The 18336-nt window shown below is 38.9% G+C and overlaps 1 protein-coding gene across 7 annotated transcripts in view; it reads left to right on the forward strand.

The window, feature by feature from the left end:
• The window catches only part of ASCC1 (activating signal cointegrator 1 complex subunit 1), a 102487-nt gene that overhangs the window by 58639 nt on the left and 25512 nt on the right, over positions 1-18336 (forward strand). For 6 of the 7 annotated variants that reach the window (XR_006270869.1, XR_006270870.1, XM_043476647.1 and 3 more), the window contains exons 8-9: positions 11506-11630; positions 15933-16018. Coding sequence is in view for 5 of the 7 variants with exons in the window: in XM_043476647.1 (XP_043332582.1) it covers positions 11506-11630; positions 15933-16018 (211 nt within the window). In the remaining 2 variants the exon portion in view is untranslated. The remainder of the gene's footprint in view (positions 1-11505; positions 11631-15932; positions 16019-18336) is intronic. The other variant, XM_043476648.1, reaches the window with a different exon arrangement.

The raw sequence follows: 18336 nt of genomic DNA on the forward strand, positions 1-18336 counted from the left end.
AAAAAAAAAATAAAGACAGAAAACATGACAGTTTAGACTGCGGGAGGGCAGGATTAAGGAAAGCCTCTTTGAGGAACTGATACTGAATTGAGGTCTGAAAAGAGTGAGAGTTTGCAGGCAGAGGAGTGGTGGGAAGTTCTAGGCAAAACAAAATGTGGAGCAGAAGCCCTGTGACAGGAAAAACCCCAGCAAATTCCAGGTGTGGATGAAGCATAATGAGGGAGCGGTAGGGTCACATGAGATGTCCATATGAAGAGATTAGAGGGGCTTGGATTAAGGCAGTAACAAAGATAAGAGAAAAAGAGAATAAATGCACACAATAAATAAAAAGAAATCCATATCAAGATAAATCACAATGGAAGTGAAGAACACTGAAGAATGAAGAGTTTAAAAGATGTCATCTATAGAGGATTGACTATTATCAGGCCTGCGGACTTCTCAGTATTAACAATGGAAGCGGGATGTTTTATTAACAATGGAAGTATTAACAATGGAAGACAGCGGGATGTTTTCTAGAGAAAATGGCTGTCAACCTGAAATTATTTGCTCATTTAAAAAATATCTTTAAAAATAAATAAATAAACATCTAAAAAACAAAAGTGAAATAAAAACTTCTTGTGTCTAAGTGCTGTCTTTCCTTATTGCTATCCTTCTTTTTCCTCAAGTAGACTCTAAAATCCTTGGAGGGCAGAGGGTTTGTCGTAATCATTATAGTGTTTCTGTGATTATAAAACAATTTGTAAATACATGTTTACTTTTCCCCCCTCAAAAGTGGAAAGAGCAAGCAAGAGAGAAATAAACTAGTTAGTCTGAATATATAAACATCTTATCAGTGGCTATTTTTTTATAGTAATTTTTTTTCTTTTAGCTTATCAGTAAGTTGTTTTTTTTTTTTTAATTAAAATGTTGGTAAAGCAGGCAAGTATTATACTTGCTCAGATATACCTGGTATACTTCATCATACTGAGATCAGTAGTAATCGGTATGTGCATGTAAGTCGTAGAATTATGGTTTGACCCAAATGTGTCTGACTGTAAAGCCTGTGCTCATGGGTTGGAAAAGGGAGATTAAGAATAACTGGAGACAGACCACTCTTTTGAGAAGTTCGGTGAAAAGAAGATAAGAAAAGTGTAGTTAAATTCTACAGCTGTGCAGCCCAGCATCACAGTACCGTCTTCCAGTTTGCCGTCTTCCTTTCATATTATTTTCTCTCAAAAAACTAAAGCCTCCCGGATTGGTAAAATGAAAATTAAATGGCCCCCTTTCCCCTGCTCTGACTTTCCCTGTATTCTTCTGTGATAGATTGTACGCAGAGCAGATACTGCTGAGAGTCACTGTCTGTGCATATTGTTTTATACAAACTGGACCACATTATTCATATTATTCTATAGTTCTTTTCAAGAGACATTACTTAGACATTATTTTTATGTCACTGTGTATAAGTCCTACTACTACACAGCCTTTCCAAGCTTTAACCTATATACAGTAGGACTTACTATTACTTGAAAATCTCCCATCATTTTACATCATTCTTTGAATTAGTTCATATTCTTCAGTCTAGTAGTCAGGATCTGACAGGATGAAACCAACTTAATATTTCAACTTGATCTTCCACTATCTTGCACTTGCCCCAAGCCCTAGCCAGCTTCACTGCTTGTTGATGATCCTTTGTATCTTTCTTAATGTCGTTTCTTATGACTAAAATTTCTGTGTTACTCCTCATCTCTTTCTGTCCTCCTTGCTATCCTTCTTTTTGCTCAAGTAGACTTTAAGATTTTTTGGGGCAGGGAGTGTCTTATTTCAGCATTATATATCCACTAGCTTTTATAATTCATGGCTTATAGTCGATGTTCAGTGAATGTTTGTTTATTTAAGTGATTTACTTATTCAGCTGATTTTCAAAGGTGAAGTGAGTCTGGTTAACTTCCTCTTTTCACCCCATCCTTCTGGTAGCCTTTTCTGGCCTCAGCCTAACAGTACTGTCTTCCACCTTTAAATTATCAAAGCACTTTGTATTGTTTGTGTCATTACCAATGTCCTCTTTATAGTTATTTTAATAGATTGTAAGCACCTTAATGACAGGAACTGTGTTTGCTTAGTTTTTAATTCTTTTAGTGACTGGCATAATGCCTGTATATAGTGAGCACTCAGGAAATGTTAATTGGATAGAACTGAGTTAAATTGCGGGGGGGGGGGGGGTTGGCAAACAAAAGCCTGGAATTTGCACTTCTAGGGAGTCAGTGGTCATTCTGCTGTACAGCTCCAAGCCTCTGGAATGTTTGAGTGCTTATAAGCCTTTAATACTTTGGCCACCTCATGTGAAGAGTTGACTCATTGGAAAAGATCCTGATGCTGGGAGGGATTGGGGGCATGAGGAGAAGGGGACGACAGAGGATGAGATGGCTGGATGACATCACCGACTCGATGGACATGAGTTTGAGTAAACTCTGGGAGTTGGTGCTGCGATTCATGGGGTCGCAAAGAGTCGGACACGACTGAGCAACTGAACTGAACTGAAGCCTTTGAACTAAGAGCTCAGATTCAAGACATTAATAACTGACTTCTGTTTTCAAACACACAGTTCTGTCAAAATGATAAAGCTGCTTAAGAATTTTTCTCATATTTTTCTCATAGCAACCCTATGTTATTTTTAATTCACTTATGAGGATGCAAAGGCATAGAGAAGCTTTGTGACTCTTTCACAATCAACCAAAACCTTTCCTGGTTCAATGAAGTAAGAATTGAAAGACTATACTGTTAGAAATATACTGATATACTGTCAAACGTAGTATCTGTGATAGCAGCCTGAAATTTAGTGTTTGTTTCTAAGCACCCTTAAGTTCTTTTAATAGATTTCCAAAGATTTGTCATCTGTGAATTCATGCATACATACCTGCAACATCTATTCATCGAGCACTGATGATTTGTCAGTTAGGCATTAAGTTGGATGCCAGTTAATCCTTGGGTGCCAGGATAAGGCAGTGAATAAGATAAAGAGCCGGCTTCATGGAGTGCACAGTTAATTGATAGCAGAGCAGCCCTGGCTGCCAGGAGCCTTGGTGTCCCTTTCTCTCTGTCATGACTGAGCACCTCAACCTGTCTGCTTCATTTCCTCTTGTTTAAAATGAGCAGGTTACAGTAGAACATTTGAAAGGACTTTAGTCTCTTCAAAGTTCTGAGTCCGTAAGTTTGGCAGGAGTCTTAATTTTCCAGAAAGACAAAGCTGGAAACTGGATTCTTTCATTTGATCAATTTAATTTCCTTCCTCTAGTATTAACATGCTCGCTGTTTCTCTCCATCTGAGCTCCCTATCCACTTCTTTAACAGACAAGAGGGAACAGGGAGGCATCATTCTGTTGTGATTTGAAATTGAGAGGCATTTTGCAGTGCTTGATTATGTTTAGACCTGTTGCAATATTTTAAAGTTTATGAGGTGTTAGTTAATCAGAAACTTTAGACACGATAATGTAGGTCCTGGCTTGGAGAGCCACATGCACAGTTAATTAAATCAATTAACTGCAAAATCAGATTATGTGCATTGTGAATATATTTTATTTTCCCTTTAGGAATGTAGGAACAAAGTCATTTTCTTGAATCAATCCTCTTTCTCTATCCTTATTAATGTATTATTGGTTAACGCTTTCAGTTAAAATACTAGTTTAAATACTTGAGAAAAATATTTTATATCATGGGGAAATATTCAGGGTATATTAAATAAGCAGGTTACAGAAAACTGTTTTGTCTTTTTAAAATTGATATATGTCTGTAGCAAAAGACTTAAAAATTATCTAACCCCCAAATAAGTGTTTTATCTGTGGATGGTAAGGTTTTTTCCTTTTTCTCCTTTTCTGCACTTTCCATTGTTTTTTATAACAAGTGTATTATTTTTGTAATCAGAAAAAGATTAAGACAGCTGTGCCAGGAAGCACAGCATCTGTTTTAACTGGCTTCCATGCCTTTAGTTTTCCCCTTGTGTATCCTGCTTCTTACAGCCTGACCTGGCTTTCCTAGGCCTGTCGAGACTGCAGCAACCCTGCCTTGACACACAGGAGCCTTCACACCCTGCTTCTGCCTGTCTCTATTTCATCACTGCCCTTCTCTCTCCACAGAATTTCTCATGATCCGGGAGCATGGTTTATTCTTTGATATACACTCTTTCAGTTGTTCAGTACAAAAATTCTTTTAGAGTCATTATCTTCAACTCTTGACTGCAATGTATTAGAAAAGCCACCATGCTCCTCACCACCTGCACTGGTGCCACGCCCGCCACCTGGCTTGTGACAGCCTCTGGGCTGCCTTCCTGCCTCCTTGCTTGCCCTCCACTGTCTGTCCTCCATAGGGCCATGAGGGGTTTCCTTTTAAATGCCAGTCAGATTATGCCCTTCTTTTCCTGAAGACTCTCCAAAAGCTCATTACCTCACCTGGAATTAAAGACAAATCCTTACAGAGGCCTAAAAGCCTTATGGAAGCCCCCATGACCTGGTGCTCCCTCCTCGTCACCTCTCCTCACAGCTTCATTTCATACACTGACTTCTTCCTATTCCTCTGTCATGCCGTGCTGCCTTAGATAACTGTATCTGCTGTTCCCTTTCTCTGAAATGCTGTTCCCTTAGGTCTGTGCTCAAGTGTCACTTTATCAGGGAAGCCGTCCCCGATCACCGTGTCTAAAATAGTACACTCACCATCAGACCCTTTCTCCTCTCTCTCTTCCATTTTGTTCTCTTCATGGTGCTTAGCACCACCTGATGTCATGTACGTGTTTGTTTATTGTTTGTCTCCTTCCACCAGAATGTAAGCCACTCAAGGGCAGGGACTTGTTCCAGTCATCTCTGTGTTCCTATCACCTATGACACACCAGCCCTTCCTGTCTCATTTGAGATCTTGTTCTGTCAGTCCACTCTCTTGCTTGAAGTTTCATCTTCCATCTCTGTTGGATAGTTTTCGTGTTGTCAGTAAGCATTTTCAACTCTGTCTCCTCTCTGGAAACAAACGCAAACAACCTGTCCTTGATTCTTTATCTAGTTACCAAGGCAATTAGTTTTTTCTCTTCCTTGTAAGTTTCTTGAGCTTATGTGCCCATATCCCTTCCCTGTCTCACTGGCCTCTCCCTTGGTGCTCTGTAGTAAGGCTTCTATTGCCAGTATGCCAGTGAAACTGCTCTAGCAAATAATGTTATGACTTTAAGAAATAAGTAGGCATCTGTTGCTCCTTTTCCTACTTTACTTTTCTGTAGCATTGTACTATACTGAGTGTTCCTCCCTCCCCCCGCCCACCTTTTGTAATTCACCTTTCAGCCTTTCTGAAGTTTTCCTTTTCTTGTTCCTAATCCTTCTTTTTTTTAAATTTAAATTTTTTTTTTTAATTGAAGGATAATTGCTGTACAGAATTTTGTTGTTTTCTGTCAGACCTCAACATGAATCAGCCACAGGTATACATATGTCCCCTCTCTTTTGAACGTCCCTCCCATCTCCCTCCTATACCACCCATCTAGGATGATACAGAGCCTCTGTTTGAATTTCCTGAGCCATACAGCAAATTCCCGTTGGCTATCTGTTTTCCATATGGTCATGTAAGTTTCTGTGTTACTCTTTCCATACATCTCACCCTCTCCTCCCCTCTCCCCATGTCCGCAAGTCTGTTCTGCATGTCTGTTTCTCCATTGCTGCCCTGCAAATAAATTCTTCTGTACCATTTTTCTAGATTTCGTATATATGCATTAGAATACAGTATTGATTGTTCTCTTTCTGACTCACCTTAGTCTGTATAATAGGCTCTAGGTTCATCTACCTCATTAGAACTGACTCAAATGTGTTCCTATTTATGACTGGGTAATATTCCATTGTATATATGTACCACAACTTCTTTATCCATTCATCTGTCAATGGACATCTAGGTTGCTTGCATGTTCTAGCTATTGTAAATAGTGCTTCACTGAACAATGGGATACATGTGTCTTTTTCAGTTTTGGTTTCTTCAGGGTATATGCCTAGGAGTGGGATTGCTGGGTGATGTGGTGGCTTTATTCCTAGTTTTTTAAGGAATCTCCATATCGTCTTCCATAGTGGCTGTATCAATTTATATTCCCACCAACAGTGCAAGAGTGTTCCCTTTTCTCCATACCCTCTCCAGCATTTATTGTTTGTAGACTTTTTGATGATGGCCATTCAGACTGGCCTGAGGTGATATCTCATTGTAGTTTTGATTTGCATTTCTTTAATGATGAGCAGTGTTGAGCATCTTCTCATGCGTTTGTTAACCATCAGCATGTCTTCTTTGAAGAAATGTCTGTTTAGGTCTTTTTCCCACTTTTTGATTGGATTGTTTTTCTTGCATTGAGTTTATGAGCTGCTTGTATATTTTGGAAGTTAATCCTTTGTCAGTTGTTTCATTTGCTATTATTTTCTCCCATTCTGAGGGTTGTCTTTTCACCTTGCTTATAGTTTCCTTTGCTGTGCAAAAGCTTTTAAGTTTAATCAGGTCCCACTTGTTTACTTTTGTTTTTATTTCCATTCCTCTAGAAAGTGGGTCATAGAGGATCGTGCTTTGATTTATGTCATCGAGTGTTCTATGTTTTTCTCTAAGAGTTTTATAGTTTCTGGTCTTACATTTAGGTCTTTAATCCATTTTGTGTTTATCTTTGTGTATGGTGTTAGGAAGTGTTCTAATTTCATTCTTTTGCATGTTTCTGTCCCGTTTTCCCAGCACCATTTATTGAAGAGGCTGTCTTTGCCCCATTGTATATTCTTGCCTCCTTTGTCAAAAATAAGATACCCATAGGTGCATGGGTTTATTTCTGGACTTTCTATCTTGTTCCATTGGTCTATATTTCTGTTTTTGTGCCAGTACCATACTGTCTTGATGACTGTAGCTTTGTAGTATAATCTGAAGTCAGGAAGGTTGATTCCTCCAGCTCCATTCTTTCTCAAGACTGCTTTGGCTATTCGGGATCTTTTGTGTTTCCATATGAATTGTGAAGTTTTTCGTTCTAGTTCTCTGAAAAATGCCATTGGTAATTTGCTAGGGATCACATTGAATCTGTAGATTGCGTTTGGTAGTATAGTCATTTTCACAATATTGATTCTTCCTACCCAGGAACATGGAATATCTCGCCATCTGTTTATGTCATCTTTGATTTCTTTCATCAGTGTTTATAATTTTTTGTGTACAGTTCTTTTTGTCTCCTGAGGTAAGTTTGTTCCTAGATATTTAATTCTTTTTGTTGCAAAGGTGAATGGGATTGATTCCTTAATTTCTCTTTCTGGTTTCTCACTGTTAGTATATAGAAATGCAAGTGATTTCTGTGTATTGATTTTATATCCTGCAACTTTGCTAAATTCACTTATTAGTAATTTTCTGATCATCCTTATTGATTGTCCTTGCTGGTTCCTTTTGGCCCCTTACATAGGAGTGTCCCATAAGGTCTCTGTTCTTAGCTCTCTTCTTGTTCTGACTCCTCCTCACCCTGTGGTTGCATCTTTCCCACACTTTTAACTACTGTTTTTGCACTGATCTCCCAAGTCTGTCTTTGGCCCAGCTTTTTCTCTTGAGCCTCAGGCTCTGTTATTTCCATCTCTCTCCTGGACATGTCCCACTAGATACCCAGTGCCACACATGCAGAAGTATACACACTGTTAACCCTCTCCACCACTTCCCACCTTGGTCAGTGACCCACCTGGTCATTTATTTAAGGTGTGCTCTTGGGAGTGGCTCTCAGCTGCTTCCTCTCCAATAACACTGTCGTGTCTGCGGGTCCCAGCTTCTCTCTCACAAGCTCTTTTGAGTATTGATACATAACCTTGTCTCTGTTCTCCCTGTTCCTGCCATAGTTTAGATGTTCATTCCTTTCTCCTTTATAGTGTGGTCCTCTGAAGCCAGACTGCATGGGTTCTCATTTTGGATATATCACTTATTACTTAAGTGACTTTGGTCAAATTTTATAACTTCTCTGTGCCTCAGTTTCCTCATTGGTAAGATAGAGATAAAATGATTTAAGTGCTTAGAATATATGCTTAGATAAAATGATATAAAGTGCTTAGAATAGTGCCTAACACATCATGTTTATTATTGTTTCTATTATTAATACCACCTAGCTGACCTCAGTACTGCTGGTCCCTTCCCTTCTGAAGCATTTTCCAGTCTTCCACAGTGTGAGATTCATGAATGGACATCTGACAACATCATTCCCTTTTAAAAAATTTCCATAGCTTCCCATTCTCTGACCACTTGCATACATCCAGTTCATCTCCACTGTCCTCTTTCTCTCACTTGTTACAGTTATATTAAGTAATTGGTAGTTTTCAAGGTAAGCTATGGTTTTGCATGCCTTTGTATCTTTGCACGCTATTTCTCCTGCTTGATGTGTCCTTCCTTCCCTGGTTTCATTTGCAAATCTTTAATGATCCTTCAAGACCATACTTATTTTATTTTTTAACATTCAGTTCTCAGTTTTTAATCAGTCAAATGCATGAGTTAACCAATCATAGCAAGTAGTTACAAAATGTGTAGCACAGTGGTGCTCTGGCAGATAAAGACAGATATGCTGTTGAGGAGCAGACAGTCCAGTGGGGGAACAAGACAGACAAACGTGAAACATTAAGGGACTATCCTTGGGAAGGTTAAGTAGAGCGTACTTAGTGGGGTAGGATTTCAGAGAAGAGCAAACTGTTTGCTCATGGATACTGAGGGGTGGTTGTGTTAGGTACTTAGAAAGACTTCGTGGAAAAGTGGGATTTTAATTGGGCTTGGAAGGATAATAAAATCTGTATAGATGGAGGGAAGGGGAAGTGGGCGTGTGGGGCCCAGGTAACAGAAGGCACAGAGGCGGCAGTTGGCAAGCTGCTCAGTGGAGGAAGCCTGGTAGGAAAGTGTGCATGTTGAGGAGCATGAGGATGTGCGGCCACCCCAGCAAATGCTGTGGCAGGCGGCAGGCAGTCGCGGGGTCTTCAGAGCAGGAAGTATCCTTGGGTTCTGGTATGTCCTATGCCAAACTGTACTGAGGCAAAAGGAAAACTCAGTAATACTGATCTTGCCTTCATTCAGAAATGTGGTATTTTGTTCATCATGAGTTTTTTTGCATTAATTTTGAGTTTTAAAAATATTGTATTAAAACCTTGTTTATCTCTTTTGTAAAAAACAAAAATTAGTTCTTGGGACTACTGCATTTTTTGGCACATCCTTAATTTTATACCGCAGGCAAGTGTCTCACTCACCTCACCCTCGTCCCAGCCCTGCGTTGTGTTTCTGGAGGTCAGTGGTGAGGGTATGGATATTATTTATTTTATTAATTATAGCTTGTTGTTGTTGTTCAGTTGCTCAGTCATATCTGACTCTTTGCGACCCCATGGACTGCAGCACGCCAGGCTCCCCTTTCCTTCACCATCTCCCGGAGCTTGCTCAAACCCATGTCTGTTGAGTCGGTAATGCCATTCAACTGTCTCATCCTCTGACATCCCCTTCTCCTCCTGCCTTCAATCTTTCCCAGCAGCAGGGTCTTTTCTAATGAGTCAGTTCTTTGTATCAGGTGGCTTACTCATGTTCAAATATTTTTGGTTAGTAGACAGAATTTAATAAAAACGATTAAAGAAATTAGAATTATAAAAATATTAATTTGGAACTTTGGAGCTTGAAAAACATGAAAGGGAAAAGAATCCTTTGTGCTTCTGAGTTAATCTCTACGGCAGGGTAACCCCCTCATGTTTCAGCATAAGTGCAAGCAGAAAATGGTTGTTTTGCCCACATTCTATAACTGAGGGATAGGGGTACCAGAGGCTGCTGAACTTGTGGATATAGGCATTGAGCAACTCAGCTGCTGCAACCAGAGATTCTGCCCCATGGCCTCAGGAAAACTTCCACAAATGGGCCATGCAAGGTGAGCTTGACTCATATCTCACATAAAACAGACCCATCCAGCCTGCTCAAAGAGCAGCCACTCACTGGGCCGCAGTGTTTTACCACAGGCCATGGGCATCCCAGGTGGCACAGTGGTAAAGAATCCACCTGCCAATGCAGGAGACATAAGAGACTCAGGTTCAATCTTTGGGTCTGGAAGATCCCCTAGAGTAGGAAATGGCAACCCACTCCAGTATTCTTGCATGGGAAATCCCGTGGACAGAGCGGAACCTGGTGGCCTACAGTTGGTGGAGTTGCAAAGAATTGGACACGAGTGAGCACACACACGTGGCCCAAGAAGCAGTGGAAGATTCACAAACCCTCCAAATGTCTCAGGGCTACTTGCATCTGGGAAAAGAGGTGGTGTGTGATACAAAGAGTATTACTAGTATGTATACCTAAAATGTAAAAGCTAAAAAATGTGGAATCTGTTGTTTATTAGTACACTGGTGATGATGGAAAGATTTTGAGCCAGGAAAGTTAAGAGTGCAGTACAAATCTCAAAAAAAACAAAAAACACCAAGGGAGAAGTTGAAAGGAACACGGTGCTCTCTGTGCTCATGACCAGGTGTGCTGTACTGTCATTTGATACAGACCTCCCCGTCAACTCCTGTGTTCAGAGAGAACTCCACCAGGCTCAGGGTGGACGTTCGGGCACAACATGTAAAAGCCACAGGCTGAACTTCACCATCAGATAAGTGGGTGGTCACATAAGATGGCTGTTTTCTGAATACTCCAACCAAGATCTGCTCCACCACACCGTTGCTGAAATAATGACCCCTTCTCAGTGGCACAACTGGCAAAATTCTTCAGAATTGAAGGGGAGATAAAGAGTTTTTCAGACAAAAAGTGAAGGAGTTTATCACCACTAGACCGGCCTTACAAGAAGTGTTAAAGGGTGTTCTTTAAGCTGTTGATCAGAACACCTGAACAAAGGGAAAAATTCTTGTGCAAGAGTCGTTTCTGTTGGAGGTATTGGAATGAACAGCCATCATCAAGACAGAACTTATCCACTACAGAACCCTAGTGCTTAGAGCCAGCTGGAGTCCCTTTGGAGCATCAGTTATGGTGCCTGTGGATTTTCTTGTAGTTGTCTTCATTGGTACCACACTTCTGCCTCTTTGATTTAGTGGCCAGGGCTGCCAGGATCTTCACGGTGCATGCTCCTTCCCAGTGAGCAAATGTCTTATTCGAGTTGTGGCAGACCTCATTTGATCCTGGCAGAAACACATCAGTCATGGTAGCTTTTGGTTCTGTGACTGGATTGACCACTAAAGCACTTTCTTTCAGGCAGCTCTCTGTTGAACCTGGCTGCTTGCACCAGATTTCCAAGATGATAAACTTCCATGTTCCTTCAAGACCATGCTTAAGCCTGCTGTGAAAACCTGGCCCCTCCAAATACAGTTGGACACTCCCTTAACACTCACCATGATGTTCTGCAGTTGTTTCCAGGTCTGTTACCCACACAAAGCTGTGCGTTTCATGATGGTGGGGACTGCAGCCTCTTCTTTGAGGGCCTTGTGCAGTAATCGGCTCAGAGCCAGATGCTCTGTAAATGTTGAATTTGTCAGGGTTCAGGAGTTTACTAAGGTTTCTGTGCTTCTTCAATTTCCCCAGGCTGCAGGAATTGGTTGATCGAGTACTGGAACGTTTTCAGGCATCTGGACTAATAGTGAAAGAGTGGAATAGTGTGAAACTCCATGCTACAGTCATGAATACTCTGTTCAGGAAAGACCCCAATGGTAAGTGCTCCGTAGAACCACAGTACAGTTTGTGACCGGCAAGGTCTAATGATAACCCTGGGGTTTGAAGAGAATGGGCTATCAAAGGATCTCTAACATATCTTCCTTTTTATATCCATTATCTTGTTTTGATGAGTACAGTGGAAGTGGGCAAGGACATATCGTGCATGGGGCTATATAGCTTCTCAAATCTTATACTCTTCTTGCACATAGGGTTGCTAGATGTAGCAAGTAAAAATGCAGGATTCCTAGGTAAATTTTAGGTGGACAGCAAATAATTGTTTTAGTGTAAGTATGTCCTAAGAAATGCATGGGAGCTTTTTTTTTTTTCCCCAGAAACAAGAGAAGATTAACTAATAAAAGTAAGTGTTAGAAAAAAATAAATAAATAAATAAAAATTAAAAAAAAAAAAAAAAGTAAGTGTTAGAGCCGTGATTCTCAACTAGGGGCAGTTTTGTCCTCCCAAAGGACATTTGGATTCTCTGGAGATGCTTTGGTTGTCACAGTTAGGGAGATGGGAGCGGGCTGCTACTGGCATCTGATGCATAGAGGTCAGGGGTGCTGCTTACCCCTCTGCAATGCATGGGACAAGCCCCTCATAATGAAGAATTTTTCAGCCCTGAATGTCAGTAGCACCAAGGTTGAGAAACTTTGTGTTAATGTTTTTTTTCCCCTCCTGAATCTAAAAGCCTTCATATAAAAATGCCTTGTTTTAACCCTTTATTTGGGATAATAATCTGCATTTTGAAAAGGATTATTTTTCTTCCCATCCCCACCTGCCAAGTGAAAGCTGTCTAGCACATTGAGCATCTATTTGAACAGGATCTACAAATTCCAGTTATGTGCAGCTTCTTCTTTAAAGGCTGTTGTTCAAAATACACCACCACCAAAACCCCATATTTAGGTTTTATTACCTTTGTTAGGACTGACCTTGGTTTTAGAAAGTCTTCATTGGAAGAGGACTTCTTTAGGACTCCCCATTTAGAACCCATGAACTATTTAAGATTTATAGTTTAGGACAGTTTTTGTGTCCCTTTTTGCCAAAGTACATCTTTTAATTTCTCTCAGATACATACCAGGAATCTCAACTGTAAGCTGGTTTGGTTTGATTAGAGCCATTGTAGGACTAAGAGATACGTAGCTATACCATTCTTAGTTCTAGTGTTACTGTTTTTTTGATGCTAGATTGTATTTTAAGGCTTTTTAAAATAAATTGTGTCTAAGTCTTTTCAGAGCTCTTACAACTATTTCATGACCTAACCTCTTAACATAAAATAGTTGAATTATACAGGAATCTGTTTCTTTTAAATTGTGTGGATCCAGATGTATATTCAGTTGGCACCAGAACTTCATATAGGAAAATATTCTGTGTTGACAGTCTTAGTTATCCTTTCCTACTGACAGATATTTTAAATGTAACAGCTTTATTGAGATATAATTCATATAGTATATAATTCATCCATGTGAAGTATATAATTCAGTAATTTTTAGTATAGTGAGTTCTGCAGCCTTTACCACAGTACATTTTAGAACATTTTCATCACCCCAGAAAGAAACTCTCTAGTTACTGGCAGTGACTCCCCATTTTCCCCTTCCTGTCCAGTCCTCAGCACCACCGGTCTCCTTTCTGTTCAGTGAATTTGCCTTTTCTGCATATTTCACATAAATATTGATAGAATCATGCAATATGTGATCTTCTGTGACTGGCTTCTTTCACTTAGCATAATGTTTATAAGGTTCATCCATGATACAGTGTCATTCCTTTTTATTACCAAATAATAACCCATTGTATGGACATACCACATTTTATTTATCCATTCAGCAGTTGATGGACATTTGTGTTGTTTCCTCTTTTGGGCTATTATGAATAATGCTGCTGTAAACATTTATGTGTGTATTTTTATGTTTTCATTTCTATTAAGTAAATACTTAAGAGTGAAATTGCAGAGTCATGATTAACGCAAAGTTGTAACTTTTTGAGTAACTGCCAGACTATTTTCCACAGTGGCTGCACCATTTTACATTTCCATAAGCAGTACAGTAGCCCTCCCTTTATCTGCAGGAGATGCGTTCCAAGGTCCCCAGTGAATACCTGAAACCATACACCAGACATCCTATATTTTTCCTATGCATGAATACCTATGATAAAGTTTAATTCATAAATTAGGTGCAGTAAGAGATTAACTAATAGTAAAATAGAAGAATTAAACAATATGCTATAATAAAAATTATGTGAATGTTATCTGTCTCTCTCAGAATTTCTTACTGTACAAATGTAATGCCTTTTTCAATTTCACTAAGCACTTACATGCACCGTGATCGTAACTTTTGCAGTTTGAGGTGTGACAGCAAAACTAGTTATGAATTTCTTTCTCCTTCATCCCAGTTTCATTGATAGATTTGTTCTTACTATAGATCTTAGCAAACTTTAGCTAAGATTTTTTTCTTTCCTTATTAAGTCACGAACTTCCACCTTTTCACTTAAAGAAAGCACTTTATGGCATCTCTTTGGCATATCCAAATTGCTAGCATCACTATTCTTGCTTTTTGAGGCCATGATTAAATAAAGTAAGGGTGACTTGAACACAAGCAGTGCAATGCCTTGGCAGTCATTATGATAACTGAGAGAAAGGGATATGTTGGACAAAGGGATGATACTTCTTGGGTGGGATGTATCACACTGCTTAGAATGGTACATGATTAAAAACTTAGAAATTGTTTATTTCTGGAATTTTCCATTTAATGTTTTCTGACCTTAGTTGACCATGGATAACTGAAAAGGTGGAAAGAAGAACCACAAATAAGGAGGGATGGCAGTACATGAGGGCTTCAATTTCTCTACATCTTTACCTGCACTTATTTTCTGTCTTTTTTGTTACTTCCATCATCTTGATTGTGAAGTGGTATCTCATGGTGGTTTTGATCTATGTTCCCCTCATGGCTAATGCTATTTACTTATAAATTTTGAAGCTGTTAGTAAACATTTCAATCTCCAGATTTCATTACTGCTTTTTTAAATTGACATTTACCTAGTATGAATTTTGCTTTATAAAGTTTCACATTTTCTTTTAACAGGGGGCCTGTTTTTAAGTTGTGAAATATACATGGGATGGGCTCTTTATAAGAGAATAGTTCTCATTAGAGAAGTAGTCCCATAGTTACCCAGGTGTAATTCCAATGGACTTTCTAAAATATATTATCTTCCTGGAGTTAGCTCTTTTGAATATATTTTATCAGTTCTGATGTGGCAATCTCCATAGTTATATACGATAAAAGAGTATACTCAAAAGTAGAGATACAGATACTTTTAAGTGTCAGTTGGTGGGCAGGAAAGAGTTGGTATTTCAGAAAATATTCTGAGAGTTAATTTTTGAAGATGTTTTGAATTTTACATACCCTGGATACTTCTCTATCTTGTATTTTCTTTTGAAAAGGCTGTTGAATACATTGTCTTGCTTTTTCATAATAGTTATCCTTTCCTTTGACATCCATTTTTTTCCTGCTGCATTTGAAGGACACCTTTTGGGATAAGCAAGCTAAATTAATACAAGGAGTTAGAGCACAGCTAAGGTCATCGATTTGCAGATTTTTGTGTAGAATGTAAGGATACCTTTGATTGCAATGGGAGAGGTTTTTCCCATTTCAGGGGAGTCCTTAAATCAACCCAAAGCATGATTATCAGCATTTTTAACTAGTTAATGGGTGAGCTTTCATGTATTTTTATGTATTTAAAAATGTGTACAGCTTATAAGGAATCTTGGGTTTTAGACTGCAGGGAATCTTTGGAAACACCCACCTTCTAACTTTGTAAATGAGGAACTAAAGAGATATAATTTGCCTAAGAATATGGTCTGTTATGTAGTTTATGTACAGTGAGTACTTGGACAATGTTAAATGAATAAATATACACCAAACGAGTTATGACAGAGCTGAGACTGGTCTCTTGACTATAATCTGATGTTTTTCCCTCCATGTTATGTTACTTTCCAGGCTTCCCTCATAGCTCAGTTGGTAAAGAATCCGCCTGCAATGCAGGAGACCCCGGTTTGATTCCTGGGTTGGGAAGATCCCCTGGAGAAGGGAAAGGCTACCCACTCCAGTATTTTGGCCTGGAGAATTCCATAGACTGTATAGACCATGGACTCGCAAAGAGTCGGAGACTGAGCGACTTTCACTTTTTCACTGTTACTGTCTAGATAGTACATGAAGATCTTCCTAGTTATCGCTATAGAAATCCAAGAGAAAACAGACAGTTCAATAACCCAAGCTTCTGTTCTAACACTGTCTTTGGAATATTTACAGCTGAAGGCAGGTACAATCTCTACACAGCAGATGGCAAATATATCTTCAAAGAAAGAGAATCGTTTGATGGCCGAAACATTTTAAAGGTCAGTACAAATCTGAGTGAATTGGAAATCCTTTGGCATGTGTCCTAAAATAAGGGAGGGCAATAAGTTTTCCTTTTAACAGTAAAGTATATTTTTCTTATACTTCCCATGAGGATTATTGACTGAAAGTACTGTTAAAATTTTTTTTCATTGTCCTAAATGAGAAATCTTTTTGACTTGTTAAGGCTGTTGGTGTCTCTTAGAGTACTTAAAGTTGATGATTTAAGAAACAACTATACTATTTGGATCCATAGGAATAAGTTGATTTTAACCTTGTGAGTCTTACGTTGTATTTTACCCTTGAAGGACTGAGTGTGCATTTTTTTTTAAGTGAAGAAGAATTGTCTTGTTCTAGTAGATTTTTCTCTTCACCCACAGAGTCACTCTCCAAAGTTCCTGTGTAATCTATTTTTACTCAGGAACAGCCCATGTGCTAAAAAGTAGGTGGTCCATTTCTGACTGTTGAGGATTTGCTTCTGAGTGTTAAATTAACCTATGAAATTTAAATGAAAAGGGTTCTTCAGGACTGCATTATCTTTCTCCCACAGACCACATTCTGTAACATCCACAGTTTATGCCCTCTCTGTCAGGTTAACATGCCATTGTGCCTCTGGGAAAAGGGAAACATAAGTTGATACCAAAGGAAAGGTTTTTGATTTCATTTTACTTGTTCTCTAATGGTTTGGGTCATGTATTTTCAAGGCCATGGGTGTTTTTTTGGAGCTGGGAGGGAGAGGATGTAAATAGTAAAACTTCAGAGCAAGGTCTAGCTTTAGAAATGTTTTTCTTTTTCCTCCATTCCTTTATCTTGTCACTTGACAGATTTCTTGCCAAATGCCTAATGTGACCCCATTGCCTCTAATTAATGACATCACTCTTCAGCAGCTGCAAGCTTCTCATTGCAGAGCCTAGCAGAGCAATGGCAGCATTCTCTTTAGGCAGGGATTCCAGCTCCCACATTACAGAGCTTTGTTGATTCTTTCTTTTCCTTGATACCTTTCCTCTTTGAATAGTTTTATTTTCAAAGTAGCTCTGGTAGCTGCAGTTTGAGTGGCAAGTTGCTAATGAATTCAGTTGCAGTTAACTTTTTTCCCAGGCCACAGCTTTATTGTGATATGAATCTCTTTCCTTCTCTAGCTCATTTCCTGAGGCTTTTAGAATAATAGCATTAATTATTTTGCTTTTTTTTTTTTGTTACTGTTAATTTGATAAAGAAAGAAGCTAGATGAATGGGGAAAGAAATCTGTTGGAATGACTCAAGCCAACTTGGTTCCTTTGGAATTAGAATTAAGCCCAAAAGGTATATTGATGCAAGTTGAGGGTGAGGTGCTTTAACATCTGTAAGAAGGAGGTAAGCACAGGTACCCTGAGAAGTGGCTGTATGAACAGGATCTATTGTTTGGTATTTAACTTCTCTCATTCTGGGAAGTCAGTTTTCCATTTAAAGATGCTTGACTTGGAAATTTTTCTAACCCACCCCAATGATAACATGGACATAGCTCCCTCTAGTGTTGACGAAGCTTGCTGTAATAGTTGTACCCTTAGTGTTTAATGCCTAATTGGAGTTTTAGAACTGGGCCCAACTAGGTTCTTGCAAACTATTTAGTCCAGTTCCTCATTTTACTCTCTAAAGGTGCAAGATCCAATATGGTTAAAGTGACTTGCAGGTTACTGCTAGATAGTAGCAGAGTTTGAATCAGAAAAAAAAGATTTAAAACTCACAAATTAGCTTTTCTGTCTTCTTCATAAAGATGCTCAGTGTTTAGGCAGAGATCAGTAGATACTTGAAAGTGGACCTCTCTGTTTGAAATATGATAATACCTGACTGGACATAAATGTTGGGGCAGTGGGTGTGCCAGTTAGTCTAAAACTGGCTAATTAACAATTAGACTTTTGAAGAGTATGTAGTACTAGCACCAGATAGCACTAGCTATCTGTCAGACCATGTGCTCTGCAGATAAAACAGCCATTATGATACATTCCCTACCTTCCAGGAGCTTCCTATCTCTGAGAGATACAGCAGATTAATAGGTAATTACAGTATAAAATGATGGGAGCAGATTATGAGATGGACGAAGAGAAGTACCTTTGAACACAGGTAGTTGTAACAAAATATCTTTTGATAGAATTTCTAATATATTACTTTTTAATCATTAGTTCCAGAAAATATAATCTTTCACTTATATTTAATCAAAGGAATTAACTTTTCTTTGAGAAAAAAGATAAAATGTAGCATCCAACACTAATTCCTCAGACATATAAGAGTAATAGCTATATTTATAAAGTAGCTATAGCAGCACACTTTTTTGGAATTACAA

This window comes from Cervus canadensis, chromosome 8, assembly GCF_019320065.1.
Source record: "Cervus canadensis isolate Bull #8, Minnesota chromosome 8, ASM1932006v1, whole genome shotgun sequence".
Lineage (NCBI taxonomy): Eukaryota > Metazoa > Chordata > Mammalia > Artiodactyla > Cervidae > Cervus > Cervus canadensis.